This window comes from Ylistrum balloti, unplaced genomic scaffold (assembly GCF_031769215.1).
Source record: "Ylistrum balloti isolate Yb309-2 unplaced genomic scaffold, AGI_CSIRO_Ybal_v1 Utg369954, whole genome shotgun sequence".
NCBI classification, from domain to species: Eukaryota; Metazoa; Mollusca; class Bivalvia; order Pectinida; family Pectinidae; genus Ylistrum; species Ylistrum balloti.
Window position 1 is genome coordinate 1,089,371 of NW_026782055.1, and position 20,589 is coordinate 1,109,959.

The window sequence follows — 20,589 nt, forward strand, 5'->3', positions numbered from 1 at the left end:
TCATGTAATTGAACCCATGCCTGTTACAAACAGTAGCTGTCCTAACTGATCCTAAAATTAAATTTGGCTATGTCTATCACAAAATTAATGTTGGCTGTCTATTACAAATGCCATATTTAGCTACAGTAGAGGTATTTCAAAAATGTATGTCATTGTAACTGAAAGGACACAATTAATGGTTACTTAACCAGAACTACAGTTCTGAACAAACCACTACAAAGCCTGGTTAACTGTACTAAGAAAATGTCTTCTCAATTACTCAATTTCATTGATTATTGACATCTTATTGTTGTACTTACAGTCACTTGAGTTTCTTAAAAGTTGCAATTTGACTTTTAATAAGGCCCAAAATGATAATACTGCAATGTCTTAATTAGCTCTCGAGGGGTATTGGTTAGACTATTTATCTCATTTCATTCCATTCACCATGAAAACAAAACTCTAAAAAACAGTCGACAATTAATGACAAATATTGAGCCTAGGGCTGGGTAAAATTGATGAATCAAAAGTGTTGAACTGAAAGTGGACGCAGTTGACATAATACTAAAATTTCTGAGATGAACAAATACAGTACATATATCAAAAAGTTCAATTGTACCAATAATACTTTACACATTCACACTGGGACTTTACACATTCACACTGGAACTTTACACATTCACACTGGGACCTAACACTTTGCTAGGTTTATCCTAATCTTTATTAAAATACTTTCCGGGAATCAGATGTTAATTGACATTTCATTATTCCTAATCTTCATATTGTAATCATTCACATGCATCACTCTTCAACAGAATCAACGAGACATCATGTCAGAAAGACAAAAACTAAAATTAAGCTAAAACTATATATATTAACTTCACATGTAAACCTTAAAATTAGCATAGCTGTAGAGTTCCCGTACGATTTCATACTCTGGCCTTTGGCCGTTGGGGTACTTATAAATTATCTCCGATCAGAAATTTGAAAGAGCTAGACCTACAATAGCGCGGACAGTGACAGATATTTTAAAGTAAAATCGATATATTACCCAGACAGATTCCAAGATCTATTCACGGTAGCGTAAGTAGTACAGTACAATATTACGGATAAGTTTTTTTTCTGGTTAATTTCCGATCTGTTGGGCCACTGACAGAAGTGACTGCGATGAGACCATTATGAAACGATCATTCCAAAATAAATCCATTTCAAAATACTGAAATACTTTACGGAAGCAACAAAAATGTGCTAGATGCTTACATAACATTTTTCAAATGCATACTGCTTCAAGGGAAAAGTCTTGAAAATATTTTGGAAAAAAAGTGCTATGGCGGCAGTGCCCAGCTTGCGCATCGCCGTCAAGCCTAAATTCAATAGACGCGAAGGCTCATTCCAAATGAATTGTTGCAAAAAATGCAATTGATAGTTCAGTATAAGTATTGACTTCAAATTCAGCTAACATATATATATATAGTGATACTTACCTACATGAATTACCTGCCATCTTCTTTCAGCCGCCGTCTTCTTTCAGGGTCCAGCAGCACAGAGCACCCCGGCTGTTTCCGTCAAAATTTTATGCTATTCTAAATCATTCTTATTTTAGTTTCATTTTTATTTTCAACTACATATATCAGTATTTTTAATAGTTATCAACAGTATTAAACGGGAAGTAAATTTTCGAAAAAAGAAAAATAGAAAGATATACAAATGTATATGACTCCCACAATGCATCGCGCGGAAAAGAAAGTTAAGCCGCCATATTGGCATCGCCTCGCAAAATTTACCACCATAAACCTGAGTCTTTGTCATTGTATTTACAAATTTCGATGTCTGATTATCATTAATGCACAACACAAAACATTTTCTTGATGTACAGGTAATGAAGAAAATGTCGATAAGGTTGTTTCATTTAATGACTAGCATCAGCAACTTGTAGGGGCGATAATCCAATGATTACGGTAATGTCCGGCAGATGGAGTAGGAGTAAACTTTCGATTTATGAACCAATGAAAACGAAGTACTGATACTCAGCCTCAGGGGCGATAGCAACATGCTGAAAAGCATTGAAAATGCTCTTAGCATAAAAATCAACACAAAATCTCTCATTACGATGTCAATGAGAATACAAGCTACAAAGCAGTGTTCACTAGTACTGATGTATACTTACTGACAGGAAAAGAGGCATCACATCCATCTGTCATACACTGTAGATCTGCCTATAATAACAATATAACACATCAGTATTTAGCTACAATGTAACATATCACTAGTTTGGTTTATCTACAATGTCAGTAGTTGGGTTTAGCTACAATGTAACATATCACTAGTTGGGTTTATCTACAATGTCAGTAGTTGGGTTTAGCTACAATGTAACATATCACTAGTTGGGTTTATCTACAATGTCAGTAGTTGGGTTTAGCTACAATGTAACATATCACTAGTTGGGTTTATCTACAATGTCAGTAGTTGGGTTTAGCTACAATGTAACATATCACTAGTTGGGTTTATCTACAATGTCAGTAGTTGGGTTTAGCTACAATGTAACATATCACTAGTTGGGTTTATCTACAATGTCAGTAGTTGGGTTTAGCTACAATGTAACATATCACTAGTTGGGTTTATCTACAATGTCAGTAGTTGGGTTTAGCTACAATGTAACATATCACTAGTTGGGTTTATCTACAATGTCAGTAGTTGGGTTTAGCTACAATGTAACATATCACTAGTTGGGTTTATCTACAATGTCAGTAGTTGGGTTTAGCTACAATGTAACATATCACTAGTTGGGTTTATCTACAATGTCAGTAGTTGGGTTTAGCTACAATGTAACATATCACTAGTTGGGTTTATCTACAATGTCAGTAGTTGGGTTTAGCTACAATGTAACATATCACTAGTTGGGTTTATCTACAATGTCAGTAGTTGGGTTTAGCTACAATGTAACATATCACTAGTTGGGTTTATCTACAATGTCAGTAGTTGGGTTTAGCTACAATGTAACATATCACTAGTTGGGTTTATCTACAATGTCAGTAGTTGGGTTTAGCTACAATGTAACATATCACTAGTTGGGTTTATCTACAATGTCAGTAGTTGGGTTTAGCTTCAATGTAACATATCAGTAGTTGGGTTCAGCTACAATGTCACAATATAACACATCAGTAGTTGGGTTTAGCTTCAATGTCACAATGTAACATATCAGTAGTTGGGTTAAGCTACAATGTCACAACGTAACACATTAGTAGGTTTAGCTACAATGTCACCATGTAACATGTCAGTAGGTTTAGCTACAATGTCACCTAATAAACATTGCAGAAACTGTCAGCCAATGGGAAATAAGTCTGAATACTGGCTCTGACAATAGTCAACTTGACCATCAAATCTCTGATTAAACAAGAGATTCATGGACCATAACAGCCATCTGACTATAAACACATAAAACAGCAGCAAGGACTCTAATTAAATGATTAAAAAACTTGGAAATATTTCAACAGTAAAAACAAAGACAATCCTAATTTCAATTTCTCAACATTCCCTCACAATTTCAGCTCAATGGCACCAGTGAAACTTGAGAAGTAGTTTGAAATGTGTCTTGCAAGAGGCATTTTATACTTGATTTTCAACATCACACTGAAACTCAATGAGCAGAAAAAGTTCAATTCCAGGTAAGGACCATCGCAGGAACATGTCTGGCAAATTTGAGCAGAATCCTACAGTTGAAGTTTGAGAAAATGTTTTTAAAATGAGTTGTTCAGGAAAAACATGGCTGCACAATCATGTTATACATTGGCTGCCATGGCTGCTATAATGAACTTTCCCTGATGTCAAAAAAGAACAACACAGTGGCTTGGGTCATCCTGACCTTTTGAGGAAGATGACCTTACAATGTATGAATTTTGAATTTCATTTGTCAATGATAACTTTAAATTTCATATCTAAGATATTGACTGGGATTTATTAAAAGTGAACGACTAGTAAAAACTAGGATCAGGAGTAAAAATACCATTTTACCTTTCCAGCCCCGAACACGGCCTCTTTCGCATATCTTTGTAGGCAGTCCTCACAGAAAAGGTGTCCTTCATAACACTGTATCATGTTATCAAATGGCACTTCACCATAACAACATCCACACTCTATCAGCTGTCCGCTTTCCTCATATTCCGTCTCATTCAGCATCAGAGCCATCTGACGGTCTGCCTCCTGTTTTAAATTAATCTACTTTAGTAACAAAATGTACCGAAGTTCTTCTCATCTAAGGAATACTACCCTGAAGTTTGCTTTAAACTTTATCTTAAGAATGTAAAAAGTAACTGGATGTTCAGGGTGACTGAATATCAACAGTGACTAGAGAGTATCTATCACTGGATGCTGACTGGATGGTATGATGATACGTATGACTAGAATTAAAGGATGTAAAGAATGACAGGATATCAATAGTAACTGAACATAAAGAGTGACCAGATATACAGAATAACTGGACATTAAGAATAACTTGACGAAATGAGTAACTGGATATTAAGAGTCACAGAATATTAGGAGTAAAAGGATATTAAGTGTCACTGGCTATTAAGAGTAACAAGATATTAAGTGTCACTGGCTATTAAGAGTAACAGGATATTAAGTGTCACTGGCTATTAAGAGTAACAGGATATTAAGTGTCACTGACTATTAAGAGTAACAGGATATTAAGTGTCACTGGCTATTAAGAGTAACAGGATATTAAGCGTCACTGGCTATTAAGAGTAACAGGATATTAAGCGTCACTGGCTATTAAGAGTAACAGGATATTAAGCGTCACTGGCTATTAAGAGTAACAGGATATTAAGCGTCACTGGCTATTAAGAGTAACAGGATATTAAGTGTCACTGGCTATTAAGAGTAACAGGATATTAAGTGTCACTGGCTATTAAGAGTAACAGGATATTAAGTGTCACTGGCTATTAAGAGTAACAGGATATTAAGTGTCACTGACTATTAAGAGTAACAGGATATTAAGTGTCACTGACTATTAAGAGTAACAGGATATTAAGTGTCACTGACTATTAAGAGTAACAGGATATTAAGTGTCACTGACTATTAAGAGTAACAGGATATTAAGTGTCACTGACTATTAAGAGTAACAGGATATTAAGTGTCACTGACTATTAAGAGTAACAGGATATTAAGTGTCACTGACTATTAAGAGTAACAGGATATTAAGTGTCACTGACTATTAAGAGTAACAGTATATTAAAAGTAACTTGAGAGTCACTGGATATTAAATATCACAGGATAATGAATATCAAGAGTTAATGAATATTTAGTGTCACTGGATGTAAAGAGCCAGTGGATAGTACCTTTGGATGTATATTGAATTATGTGACTAGATGTTAAGTGTAACAAATGGTGTGACAACATTATCTATGTGATAAGGTGGTAGTATTGGCTATATGTAGCTGATCAGATGTTCATTAAAACTTTTAAGTGTGACTGCAGAATGTTATATAACACACAGCTTTATTACAAACCTCAAATTCATCTAATTGTTTTTGTCTGATGAAGCTGATTTCACGTTGAAGGTATGGATCAAGATCACACATCATTGGAGGTGAAGTTTTACGCCAGTTCTTCAACAGCATGACAGACAATGGCCGCTCTTTACCATCTGAATCAAAATGGCATTCTTATGTCAATAAATGTGTAACAAATATAGCACCAAAGTGTTGTATGGTAAGTAGGGATACAAATAAACGGAAATGATGATATTGAGGGTATAGTGTGTTATACCAGGGTGATGACGTAGACTCAGTGATGTTGATACATACAAAGAGTGATAGTGATATGGATACTTACAAACAGTAACAATGATGTCGATGACAGCTCCAGCATGTAAGGAATGTGTTTTCAGACAATACTGAACATCTCCTGTAACAGAAACAGAAAAATTTGAGAACAATAAAATTCAAAAGATCTGCTTCAGCCATATTACCTCAAAGTGATCAAGACCATTTAATTCAGAAATTAAACTGCATCAGGTTGATACATCACAAGGGTTTACTATGGACAGGTTAATGATTATAATACATCACAAGGGTTTACTATACACAGGTTAACAATGATAATATATCACAAGGGTTTACTATAGACAGGTTTACAATGATAATACTTCACAAGGGTTTACTAAAGACATGTTTACAATGATAATACATCACAAGGGTTTACTATAGACAGGTAAATGATATCATTCATCACAAGGGTTTACTACAGACAGGTTAATGATTATAATACATCACAAGGGTTTACTATAGACAGGTTAATGATTATAATACATCACAAGGGTTTACTATAGACAGGTTAATGATTATAATACATCACAAGGGTTTACTATAGACAGGTTAATGATTATAATACATCACAAGGGTTTACTATAGACAGGTTAATGATTATAATACATCACAAGGGTTTACTATAGACAGGTTAATGATTATAATACATCACAAGGGTTTACTATAGACAGGTTAATGATTATAATACATCACAAGGGTTTACTATAGACAGGTTAATGATTATAATACATCACAAGGGTTTACTATAGACAGGTTAATGATTATAATACATCACAAGGGTTTACTATAGACAGGTTAATGATTATAATACATCACAAGGGTTTACTATAGACAGGTTAATGATTATAATACATCACAAGGGTTTACTATAGACAGGTTAATGATTATAATACATCACAAGGGTTTACTATAGACAGGTTAATGATTATAATACATCACAAGGGTTTACTATAGACAGGTTAATGATTATAATACATCACAAGGGTTTACTATAGACAGGTTAATGATTATAATACATCACAAGGGTTTACTATAGACAGGTTAATGATTATAATACATCACAAGGGTTTACTATAGACAGGTTAATGATTATAATACATCACAAGGGTTTACTATAGACAGGTTAATGATTATAATACATCACAAGGGTTTACTATAGACAGGTTAATGATTATGCTTTACAATAGCTGACCTTTGACCTTTTTGATGTCCTCCTTCCGCTGTTTCATTACTTGACTAAGGACCTGATGTGTAGGAGCATACTGTCCATTGTACCACCTCAATACATGTCGAACACAATGTGCTGATATCTGAAAATGGTAAACAACACATCTGGCATACACTGTGCTAACATCTGGAATTTGTAAACAATACATATCCTTCACACTGCTGATTTCTGTAAACAAAAATTACTAACACCGATATCTGATATCACACACATGAAGAGAAAGTGTGTAACATAAACAAGAGGCCCACAGGTCATCTGACCATAAAATACCTTCATCTTTTGAAAACTTGGAATCATATTCTTTCTACATGCAATACATAATTGTCATTACTTCAACATATTTTTTGTTGAAAAAGCATGTTACAGGTCCAATATCAGCATCCTGGGCCTTTTGGTTATTGAGAAAAAGTTTTTTAAAGATTTCAACATATTTGGCCCCTGTGACCTTAAAAAAGTTGTTTAAAAGATTTTAACATACTTAAATCCTGTGACTTTAAAAGTATGTCAAGGTCATTTATATTAATTAACTTGGTAGCCCTTTACTTCATCATGCTAGAGACCAAACATCAGCACCCTGGGCATTGTGGTTATTAAGAAGAAGTTGTTAAAATATTTTAACATATTTGGTCCTTTGTGACCTTAAAAGAAGGTCAAGGTAATTCATTTTAACCAACTTGGTAGCCCTTCATCCTATCATGCTACAGGCCAATATCAGTACCCTGAGCCTTCTGGTTACTGAGAAGAAGTCATTTGAAAGGCAAGTTTATGCACGGTGGATGGTGTACGATGGCATATGAAACACAATGGGTATGAGTCATTCTGACCCTTTTGAACAGATGACCTAAAAAATTCAGATCACTGTACTTGATACCAGTTCAGTTTATGATACAACCACACTCTACATAAATTGTCCTTACCCATATAAAGTGATGCATGAGAAGCTTCTCTGTTTGACGATAATATAAACCTGTCCTTCTCTCATTCTTCTTGTAAACTTCATAGTAGTCAACATCATCAACTTCCTGTCAACATCAATAAGTAGAGTTATCATCATCAACTTCCTGTCAACATCAGTAAGTAGAGTTATTCGATACACAGACCAGTTCAGGTATATCATACATTACATTTAGATCTTATATATATATCACTTTCATCGTAAAGTTACAAAACACATTACACATTGCGTTACAAAACCTAATGTTGCATAACAAAACAAAGATTTACACTGGGATAAATGACTCTTTCATTGAATCAAGTTCTGTTCAAAGCTTCTCGGTTCGAACAATTTCGAAATGAATCAAGAAATACAATTGTTATTAATAAATTCTAACCACCTTGAATGATTTTGTCAGCAATTCACTAATAACAACACCTCATATACAACAACAAGAGACCTAGCAGCTTTGATCGTCACCTGAGATAAGCAATATTAAATATAAAGGTTTAGAAGCTTTCAAGTATCATGAAAAGTAAATCGTGACATTGACGATAATGAGCCAGTGTCAATACATGCATATTATCAAAACTGTCATCCTAACCTAAAAATTCTTACAAAAGTTATTTCCAGTCAGAAATAAACTAGCATTTTATTCTACTATATCTTGGTGTTGAGAAGAAAATTTTGTTCAAATCTAAGTCAATTTGACCCCTTTTGACCCCCCGCATCAGCCCCTGCGGGCCAGTCAGAATCAATATATGCATACCATCTAGCCATCATCCTTCATTCATAATTCTAAACAAGTTTGAAATATTTCCAATAGAAATTAAAAAATTTTTGCTCAAAAATCTATTTTTCCTATATAAACTATAGTAAACTTTACCCCCTCCCCACGGGGAAATGTGAGACCCTGGGGCCATGAAATTCACAATTCTGGTAAAACACCTTAAGATGCTTCCATCTATGAAGTGCTTATGATTTTACCCTATCTGGGTCTTGAGAAGAAGGCTTTAGAATTTTGCATCATATTTGACCCTTTTGGCCTTGCACCTTAAGCTCCTGTGGGGCGGGTACCATATAATTCACTATATTGGTCCATCTTATGCCAGGGAATGTTTCTGCACAATTTATTGAATCAGTTCAGGATTTTTGAGAAGAAGTTGAAAATGTTAAATTGTTTATTGACATATGAATGCCTGAAAAATGTGATTGTAATAGGTCACCATTAGACTTTGTCTCAGAGATTAAAAGAATACATTTAGTTAAAGCTCAACAAAACTACAAACAATCAAATTAACAGAAAGAATTTGATGCATTGCATTATAATAGAAAGTTTGTCAGGTTGTTGGAAATGGCAATTAACACTAGACTGTCTTAGCAGAATTAAATATATAAGACTTTATTTTCTTAACACTTTCTTTATTCTTCACAAATATCAGTCTATCCACCTGATTTGCTACTTTCAATTGATTGGAAGGACTTAATTTTCAGTCCATGGAGTCAAAGTTGACTGTACTGTTATGGCACAGTGGGCAGAACCAGTAGTACATTCAGTTGATATATCTACCCTTTGTTTTCATTTCGGGTGATAATTCATGGACGTAGTGGATCTTGTTTTGTTTTTACTTTTTAGGATGTGTTACATGCAGTGACTATCCTTCTTGTTGCCTTGTTCGAAAAACTTGAAGTGGTCCCTTACCTTGGACTGCCTGGAGTCTGCCATTTTGTTTACTGATGGTGATTGTAAATTTAGACCTGACACGATTTGCTCTCCAGAATTCATGATACGAGATTTGATACAAAAAAAGAGAACCATGATGCACTAAAAGTTTTAGTGCAAAGCACACCACTGGTAGGCCATAGTATAACACTCAACCCATCGAGCTAAAGAGAAGTTCTCTCCAGAGATATTGTGGCTAGTATTTACAAGGGTTACATATTCCCACTCCAGAAAATAACTTGTCCTAAAATTCCCATGGGTTACAATGATGCTTGGACATATGGCCAAGTATTGTTCAATGTCCCTTCATGGGTACCATTGTAATAGTGGTCAATCTATTAAAAAATCCGCAATTGTTAATGGCAGCCATGGCGATAATAGATTTGTGAACAGGGGCATTGTCCTAGTGGAACAACACACTGCGGGGTTGAACCAATGTACTTTCATTGTTCAGACTGTTGTTTGGCCTCTGGGGTGAACTGATGGACCCATGTTTCATCCATAGTCACAAATCTCTGCAGAAAGTTAGTAGGATCTGCCTCTAAAAGGTTCAGATCAGCATGTGCCAAAGTCTGTCTGTTGTGCCTCTCAGCAATTGTAAGAAGTCTTGGTACCCATTGGGATGAGAGCATTCTCACTGCAAGATCTTCAATAAGAATGAAATGTACTGTTTCCTGTGAAATCCTAACTGTACTGGCTATATATCTCTCTGAAACATGCCTATCAGCCATAACAGTATCATGGACTTCATTGGCCATTTCTGGGGCTGCAACAGTGACAGGCCTTCCAGGATGGGTGTCATCCCCAAGACACTGCCTGCCATGCTTAAATTCTGCCACCTAACTTTTCACTGTAGCATACGAACGCGTGTCATTCCCTAGTGTTGCTACCATATCAGTATGGATATCCTTAGGTGCTAGACCTTTCTTATGCAAATATTGAATCAACTCTCTTTCAACGGTTTTTTCCAATTTACAAAAGTCTTTTGCCTTGTTTACATTAGAGTGCTACCTCTTCGACATTAACTGACCAATTGATACCAATCTTCAGGTACTCAGCCTTAAATAGTCAGAGAATAGTAGAGCTGAAAAAGGACACCCCTGCTTAACTTCCTCACAGCTCACAACTTATCAATCAGCCCTCGCAAGTTGGTTGGTGATATTTAGGTCTGTTGTGCAGCCACTGAGATTCACAGACAAAACCTGCTATCTATTCTTTAGGTCTATAGCTGTTGTGCAGCCACTGAGATTCACAGACAAAACCTGCTGTCTATTCTTTAACAGATTTATGGTAAGAACTGCACTATTTCTGTCAAAGATCATTGTCACTGTGAGGGTTGAGTGGGTTGTCTGCTGGACACTGGCGTTACTTACCTGTGTATTTTTGACTTCTGTACTGGTGACTGTAGCAGAGGGTTTAGCCCGAGGGTAGGCGTGGTTCTCTAACAACAGATTACAAAGATTGTTGACAATCTCATGGTCCAGGCGCTGTGTGAGAAGCTCCATTTCAATCATTTTCCTGACATAGGTCGGGTCAGCATCTCCAAACAGTGCCAGCTGTAAGTAACAAAACACATCAAGTAGTATTCTATGAAAATCATTAGTTTTTGTGGGGGGATTAATTATCATCCTTTTTGTGGTTCTCTAATCAACAAAAACTAGTTACCATTAGTATAAGTAGACTTGAAGTGGTTCTCTTAATCAACAAAAACTAGTTACCATTAGTATAAGTAGACTTGAAGTGGTTCTCTTCATCAACAAAAACTAGTTAACATCAGTATAAGTAGACTTGAAAAACTATATTTACCAACAAAATCAAGTGTCCATGAAAATGTTATTTTGTTAAAACACGAAAAAATAGCTGATTTTACAGTACTACTGCTGGCTGAATAGGTGAAACAAACTAAACATCATACTTGACAGTTACAAAATGTTCTCTTACTTGTACTGTCTATAACTGTACATGTGTTAGTAGTCAAATCCAAGAACGCTACCTGGCACACAGGTTTTGCTTCTTACGTTAAAATTCAATTTAGAGAAGAAAAAGTCATTTCATTTTCCCAACAATTCAATCACAAAGCTGAACATGCACAATCACTATAAAACAAGAACAAAAGAAATTTCCAAATAGAATTGAGAAAGATCAGTTCTGTACTCTGAGAATGACCTGTTCTGTATCGATGGCACTTGCTTATGACCTGACCACTAAGTTGTGACAATGGTTTAAATACTTTAATCTAATCATTGTCAAGTTATAAGGAATATTTTCTATACTTCAATAGCTTACTCATATCGTGACTTACCACATCATCAACCAAACAATCTGGCCTTGATTTTGTGGCTTGAATCGGAGTTGTAGGAAGCGCTTGGATTTTCTCTCCACGAGCTGGACTGGTTACAGTGTGGGTATCAACACTACAGTAAGCAATGTATAGCAGTATCAGTGATACATTCAATTCATTGTTTACAATTAACAACAGGAAAAAAACAAAGACAAAGGTATGAGAGGTAAGTCTAATATTAAATGACTGAATGGGCTGCAATAGCTTTTTTCAGGAGATATAGAGAAGAACTTGGAGGAGTTTATTTAAGCAACTTTCATGTTTAACAGTTAATTCCCTTCTTTCCAGTATGCTGCAGGTGTATTTTGGAAAAAAAGTTATTTGGAAATTTTAACACATTTAACATATATATGACAATGAGAGTAGGGCAAGTTAATTCAACTTGACAAACACAATCTCCCTTTACCCAAATAAACATGTAGGTAAAAATCACAACTGTAAGCATTTTACTTATAATTCAGAAAAACCAATTGGCATAGTATTAGGGATGAGAATATACTTCCCACACACAAATAGGGCAGAAAATTTGGGACACAAATTTTAAATTCTTTATCATTAAATTTTAACCATTTTTTCCCTGTTTTTTATATTTAAAGTCATTTCATAAATCAGGTGACTACATCTGAACTGATAAATGATGTAGTAGTTGAAGTATTTGTGTATTAAGAACACAAAGTTTAAAGAATAGGTGTGAAACAGGAGTCTAGTTGTTATATAATTACCTTATCCTTTTCTTGCTCAACATCAACATGATGTACACATACAGGTAAACACAGGTACATAAAATGACCTCCATCTTGTCAGGGCTTTATAAACACTTAAAGTGAAGTCATGGGACCAATAAAGTGAAGTGGTGTCCGATAAAGTGTAGTGGGTGAACTTCTCTGTTGAGAATGAAGAGTGGTGCAGTGTTGATGTAAATTTATTGTGTGTAGACATGGAGAGGTGGTACACTCGCATGCCTTCAGGAACCGATTCGACGACTGGCTAGAAACCTAGTCGTATTTATACTAAAAGTCGTAGACATTGATAGTTCATTCGTCCCTTTGTATAAAATTGATTTCAAATTAGTTATAATTTTGACATCATCTATGAAAATACTAATAGTTCGTTACGTCCCTTTGTAATAAAACCATGAATAACCATGAAACTTGCTTGTTAACGATGTACATTTTGATAAAAAACGAAGAGAAGAAAAAAAAATAATCAAGTGGATAGTAAGGCTTTCGCTCGACTTTGATAAATTTCAATTATCGACAAATGTTTTCATTGTGCTGTGTTACAAATAATGAATGAAAAAATATGTAAATATACTTAGTTACGACGTACCACCGTCTTTTATGCTAAGTCATGACGTCACGCTCACAATAAGGCTATGACTAGTACAATTGATGAGAAAATGAAATAAAATCAGAAAGTTCCTTATCATTAAGTTATTGATATATAAATGTTTCGGGAATGTTTCATCCGCATAGAAATATGTATTTGTGTAAATATGTCTTATGAGTAACAAAGTCTTTCATATGAATATTGTGCATGTACAACCACGTCACTGACTTTGACTCTGACATAAATAAAATGGTAGAGTTTAAACATTTAAATCCTCGTGTAATATCACGTAGGCGAAACTCTCCAAATAGTATGTGAATAAAATTTGTGTGAATATGTTGAAAACATAATTGATTTGGAACTCTCTAAGGATAATGATATGTAAAACAGCACAATTTGTAACATTTCAAGATAACATTTAAAAAAAATAAAAAATAGATCATTGAGATCTGATAAAACTAGTAATTGAAAACTTTTGTAAATCATAACGATTAATTATTGTTATTACCCGATTAAGGGATGGTTCCTTATAATTAATAGACATAAATATATAAAATACTACTTAAGATGTAACATACATAGGTAATGTACGAGGTCAATATAATATTTAGATATAAAAACTTACATGTAATACATGCAATTTTACAATATTTGCAATAGAATAAACATAAAAGTATTGTGTACTAATAAAGAACTGAGAACGAAAGGCAATAATAAATTGATATTACAGTTATTATATGAATAGTACAGTTCGAAATATTAATAAGACAGTTCAATCACTCCACAAGTTGATAGTTCCACACGGCGAAGGTTCGAAATCACAAGTCTTGACGAAGAGGCCAAATAAAAGTAATGTTCATCACATGATGAGTCTTGTAAATATGAAAATGACGAAAAGTTCTTGGTTGACGTACTACCGTCTAGACGTGATATCTCGCACAAAAAGGCTGAGACAAACGATGAAGAGTTAATGAAAAAACAATACAAAGTTCGTCGTTAGAGGTAAAATAATAAATACGATTCTGATCAGGAAACGAAGACTTCTTCTGTCTTTCCGGCATTAGACTGCATCGGATGATTCCTGTGCGTCGAAATATTGTTGAGTTCTACTAGATGTGTCGTATAAGATACAGAGAATTACATTTTTGTGTGTGTTAAACCACATCACTAACTCTGTTTCAAACACATTATGGTAGAGTTTAAGAAAACAATGGTCACTCCGTGTTGAATATCACGTAAGGTAAACTCTCCATAGTAGAAAAACTTGTAAAATAAGGATGATGTTGGAAATAGTGTCTCTTTTGACGAGAGGACAAAACGACGAAATTTAACGAAAATAAATGTAAATGTCAACATGTTTGATGAATATTTCTACACTGGCTCTTCTTCAATTCTTGGTGGTGGAAGTATGTTTTGTAGGTGTGGATAGAGCTGTGCTGGATACATGGGTGGCATCAACGGCTGTGTTAGTTGTATTTCTGCTACATCCGCTGGACTGGAATATTTTGGTTTGTGTCCGTCTTGATCATTTTGGTCAATGGCGTTCGATTTCGTAAATTGACGTTTTGTCTTTTTCCGCAAGAAACATTTGAACCATACACAAAATATACTAAAAAATACTAAAACTAAGCCTAAACACGTGAAAATAGGAATAAAATACTGTTTATAATCCCAAAGATTACTTTCAATTGGTTCAATTTCTGATAGTTGCTGAATTAAAGATTTCATTGGTATTTTTTCCATTGTTTGTAACTTATGTGGAAGAATAGTTTGGAAATTTATCTTGGAATGGCTTCCATAATGAACTAAATGAAATATTTAATACTTGTTGTGTTGTAATGATATGATTGTGGCTTTGGGTGTCTGTGATGGTTGTTTGTACCCCTGTGGCGATAGTGTTGTGTAGACTTGTGTGAATTTGTTGCGTAAGAAGTCTGGTGACCAGAGGGATTATGATGGTGTCGGTATGTAGACTGTTGATCTGGGTAAGTGTGATATTGTGATTTGTGACTTGTGGTATGTTTCTGTGGTCGAGTTCCTGTGGAGTGTGAATTTCTGTTGTCATGCGTATAAGTGTTTATGGATCTTACCCGTGTAGTGTCTATTTCTATTGGTTCTTCATCTCTACATGTGTAAGTATGTGTGTTGTAAGGAGCTGTGTGTATTTGTGATGGGAATTGTGTATTTTCTATCATGGCACAATCTACAGCTTTAAGTAACTGGATGGCATATTCAGTTGAAGATTGGGTGTGTTGATTTTCTTCCATTATAGATTTAGAAAAAGACTTATTATAATAAAAGAAACATGTATGTATATATGTATAGATTAATTAGTAAGTAAAAAATGACTTAGGTTCAAATGTTTCTACGGATAAAAAGATAAAAATCAATTCACTTACCTTACGAATGACCGGTGATCGTAGTGAAGCGGTGTCCGAGGTCACGGCACCAATAAAGTGAAGTGGTGTCCGATAAAGTGTAGTGGGTGAACTTCTTTGTTGAGAATGAAGAGTGGTGCAGTGTTGAGTGGAGATGAAGAAATCCAAACGCTGTTCAGGTTGATGTAAATTTATTGTGTGTAGACATGGAGAGGTGGTACACTCGCATGCCTTCAGGAACCGATTCGACGACTGGCTAGAAACCTAGTCGTATTTATACTAAAAGTCGTAGACATTGATAATCTAATATTACATATTTGCTAACAAGAAGTGGATAACACATGAGTTATTTACATGGTCTAATGCACAAACATAGTGGTAGATTAGGTAGAAAAGCTGGCTTGTGTGACAGACAGGATTGTTTAGGTACTGTAGATCACATAAGGATGTTGCTGTGCTGGAAAGGTAGAGGTGTTATGCTGGGCCATCTCCCCCTAGCTGAAGGGCTGGGACTCATCTCTAGCAGGGGGACAGGATGTGGGAGATTGGATACATGACACAGGGTACCTCACCTATGTCAGTATGTCGTATTTAAGTGTTTCTGTTTGAAGGACATTTTTCACATGTCATTACAGTTAGGTTATATATTCTATAAGTGAAGATAATACCTTGGAATTTAGTTAAAAGTTTAGTTTTTATAAGTTTTTCATAATTCAAAGGTTCTAATATTGTGATACTAAAAATTCCACTGTCTTCAAGATTCAGAATGAATGGGTTCCAAGTCACACCACTGTAGTAAATAAGATCATTTCTAAGTTAACAATCCAGTATTTAGATCTATTTTCAACATCTTACCTTGCTGTAACCAAGCGAGCTTCTGCTTTAGAGTTGTTTGCACCAGGAGCAGCAGTATTTTGATGGACTGACGGGGCAGTCTGGTTGCTGAGTTTTGTGACAACAGTTTTGTTTACTGCAGGTGAAGTCTTACCATCCTTTGATGCTTGTGATGATGCTGATGATGTTGATGCTGATGATGTTGATGCTGATGATATTGATGCTGATGATGTTGATGATGATGATGTTGATGCTGGTGATCTTGATGCTGATGATGCAGCTGTAAGTTTTGTATTAGAAGTTGATTTCAGTGACTGTCCTGTTATTGTTGATGAAGCAGAAGATTCTGGCCTTTTAACTGATTGTGTCTTGAAGTCCCCGGATGCTGAGGCTACAATGTCTTCATTTGTTAATATATCTAATGTTGATGACAGCTTTGCTATAGATGGGGCCTCTGCCTTTGAAGTAGAGATAACAGTTTGCTGTCTACTTGGCATTGACTGAGGCTTATTCAAAGACAAAATGTGTGCATCTTGTCTCACACTAGAACTGTTCAGTTGATTCACATTTGAGGTAATGGTTGAAGTCTGTTGTACATTAGATTTGGAATGGTGTCTACTGGGATCTGTAGATTGTGAAGCAAGACAATTTAAGACAGTGGAATTCTGTGATGTATTTGAGGCCATTTTTCCAGCATCTTCAGCTTGTATCACAGTTGATGTTGGGGCCAGTGGCCTACTGATGGCTAAATTTTGTGGCTGCTGAGGCAGTGTCTGATTCTTGTTTAAAGTCAAGGATTGTGACAAACCTGTCTGTAGCTGTGGCCTATTGTTTGAAGTCTGCAGTCCACTGGCAGTTTGTAATGGTTTAGGTGTATGGGTATCAGTCCATTTTGATGTTGCCACAGGCCTCTGAATCAAGGGTTCTTCATGTGAATTCTTTTGTAGTATTATGGTATGTCCGTGGTTATCATTTGATGAAGGCTGTGACTGAAGTCTAGGCTGGTTACAGGCACCAGCTTCCATCGCAGTTTCTTGTCCTTTTACATACACAAATTGTGACATATCTAAATCTGATGTTGTAGCTAACAATCCATTGTCCTGTGTATTTGATTGAATATTACTAAGGTGTCCATTTGATGTTGATAACACATTTTTCTTTTTATTAGCTGATGATAAAGATCCATTTTGATCTTTAAGATGAGAAAGATTTGATTGCAGAAAATCCTTATCTTCTTGTCTACCCACTTTGGATTGAGATACCTGAAACTTCTCTGGTATTCTATCACCTGAAGTTGCTGTGGGAGCTGATGACTGGTCTCCAGGCAGGATGAGGGATTTCTTAAATTTGATTTTTTTTGGCTTTGTTTCTTGTGATGTACCTGCTGTTTTAGTTGGTAATACACTGTCAGCTGTTGCAGCTGGAAGAGCTCTGTCAGTAGATACACTGTGTGGATTGTCGCTGGATGTAAATGATTCTTTCCTATCTGGGTTGAATACAGAGGGACGTATAACTGGAACAGAGCTAGACTGAAATGAATCTGGATTGAACCTATACTTGTGCGAGTTTGAGGCAGCTGATTTCTGATTCAATGAAGATGCAGGTAATTTTAGCTTTGCTGGTGACAGTATCCCTGAGACAGCAGATTTAGGCTTCAATGGAGATGAAGGTAATTTTAGCTTGGCTGGTGACAGTATCCCTAAGACAGCAGATTTAGGCTTCATGTCATCTTTACCTGGTACAGTGTCAGGGTCACAGGCTTTAATACTCACTAACGGTTCTGATCCTAAATGACACTTTTGTCTGGAAGGTGAAGTGAAGAGGGATTTCACAGGGTTTTGGCACCACTGGTGCACCACTGCTGTATGTCCCATGTCCAAGATAGAAGTACTGGTTCTGACTCTTGAGGAGATTATGTCATTCTCAGTTGTAAGCGTATGGGCAGTTGGAGATTTCGATTTTTCTTTACTGATAGGAGAAAAACGTGGAAGATCACTGTCAAACTCAATAGAATCCAGCAGGTTGACTTTCTGAGGGGAAGTAAAACTGGGCGATTTGAATTTTGCCTCACAAATTTTCACGGAAGAGCCCTTTTTTGTACCAGATGTATCAACATCTGTCACAAGACAATCTTTGTCCAGGCTGCGCGTGGCTGGAAATTGCTGAGTAATCTGCACCTCTTCACTCTCAGCACTTATCAGAGCACCGACAAGGTCCACATCATCTACAACAGAACACCAATGTTAAAACTTAAGGGAGTTTTGAAAGACAAACACTGTAGAACACTTTACTTTGAAAATTAAAGAATTAAATTGCCAATACTTTTATCATTATATTGCCATATATTTTCGTGATTAATATCTGAATGCCCGTGTTTTGTCAATTGGGGTAGCACATGTCAATAAAGCGTTTTAAGATTTTACTAAAAGCATTTCACTTCAACTTAACAAAATCTGGTGTTCGTAGACTCTTTCTTATATTTTCAACCAGAACAGAAAGAGAGATAATGCAAAATAATCCATTAATATATCACTTCTCTGAAAACTCATTCTATATATTCAAAATTAAAAATGTCATTTCATTTTATGATCAACTGAATTTTTTTAAGTCCATGATATGAAATATTACAAAAGTCAAAATATATATATGCACAGCTCTTGATATAGCTTTGATGATTTGTTACTTGCCATCAGAATCGACAACCACTGGATCTCGTCTTGGCCAGTTTTCAGGTGAGTGTGTAGTGGATTTTGCCAAATGTTGTGAATAGGTACGTAGTTCCAATAGATCATCAATACACAGCTGGAGGTCGGAGAGGTTACTCGGGTCACGGACACAAATGTCAAGTATATCCTCACTTAGATTGGCAAAGATGGGGATCAGTTGTTGCTTCAAAGAATTCTCCAAAAGAGAGAGATGAGGACTGGCCATGTCTCATCTGAAACCTACAGCAACAGACAGAGTTGAGGATTGGCCACATCTCATCTAAAACCTTTACCGACAGACAGAGTGTTGAGAAAGACCATGCCTCATCTAAAACCTTTATCGACAGAGTTTCATGCTTTTATGCTTGAAATTGAAAAGTGATGCTTTCAGAATGAGTGAAATTATCATGAAATTGTTCAGGATTTCCTCCATTTGTTTTCAAAATTCATAAATTTGATCTCACTATATGCTATTACTGAAATGGCAGTGGTGAACATTACAAAAAAATGATACATGGAAAACTTCACTTTATATAACTTCCATTCCTAAAGGGGTAAGTTAGTAATAAAATATACAAATCAAATTCAGAACTACGCAAACAATTTATAACAACAAGAAATTTTAGCCATTCAAGTTTGATTCACAGAAGTTTGACTGTATTTACAAAATATTACCTCTTTTTGAAAATGAAACCTTGCTTACATATGGATGAGTGTTGCCAACGGCCTGCCTGACAATCTTAAGAGTGCAGACTATTTATTATATGTATAATGTTGATTAAAAATAAAAACCTAATCATTCATTTGTTATGACAAAATACTACGGCCATCCATTTCCTACAGAGTACTGATGTCTGCAATATCGTTGTATTATAAGTTATTTTAGAAAACACAGGGATATGACAGCCTAAGATGTACGAAAAATACATTACTGCGCATCTTCAAATTAAATTAAGAAGTAAACGTAATGTGCCATCTGAAAATAGCAGGGTAGTGAACTCACGAGCTGGCGATAACGATGACTTAAAATCGCATTGTTCAAACTTCAGTAACAATTTACATCGTAATACTTACCGGTACTGTACGTATGTAGGACGAACTTATTTTGACATTCTACTTTCTGTTCCTGTCACTTGCCTAACTTGGTTGACACGCAGATCCTTGTCACGAGAGTAAGAAGAAAAAACATGCATACTAGAGGGTACAGATATAAAGCTCAATCACTTTTCATCATGTACTCTGTCGTGACATTGCAGAGTGGGTATCTTCGAATAGCGTTACACATAATGCAGATCTTCTGGTCTACTAACTAA

General features: G+C 35.5%; 1 protein-coding gene across 1 annotated transcript in view; it reads right to left on the minus strand.

The window, feature by feature from the left end:
* Window positions 1–19,502, minus strand: part of LOC132547423 (uncharacterized) — a 31,130-nt gene extending 11,628 nt beyond the window's left edge. Inside the window, exons 1-12 of the mRNA XM_060211179.1 lie at window positions 19,259–19,502; window positions 18,278–18,795; window positions 16,923–18,223; window positions 16,593–16,679; window positions 11,992–12,103; window positions 11,059–11,245; window positions 7,950–8,050; window positions 6,997–7,114; window positions 5,812–5,883; window positions 5,487–5,623; window positions 3,991–4,179; window positions 2,147–2,195 (exon numbers count right to left, since the gene is read on the minus strand). Coding sequence (XP_060067162.1) covers window positions 2,147–2,195; window positions 3,991–4,179; window positions 5,487–5,623; window positions 5,812–5,883; window positions 6,997–7,114; window positions 7,950–8,050; window positions 11,059–11,245; window positions 11,992–12,103; window positions 16,593–16,679; window positions 16,923–18,223; window positions 18,278–18,795; window positions 19,259–19,502 — 3,115 coding nt within the window. The remainder of the gene's footprint in view (window positions 1–2,146; window positions 2,196–3,990; window positions 4,180–5,486; window positions 5,624–5,811; window positions 5,884–6,996; window positions 7,115–7,949; window positions 8,051–11,058; window positions 11,246–11,991; window positions 12,104–16,592; window positions 16,680–16,922; window positions 18,224–18,277; window positions 18,796–19,258) is intronic.
* Window positions 19,503–20,589: the final 1,087 nt, after the last annotated feature.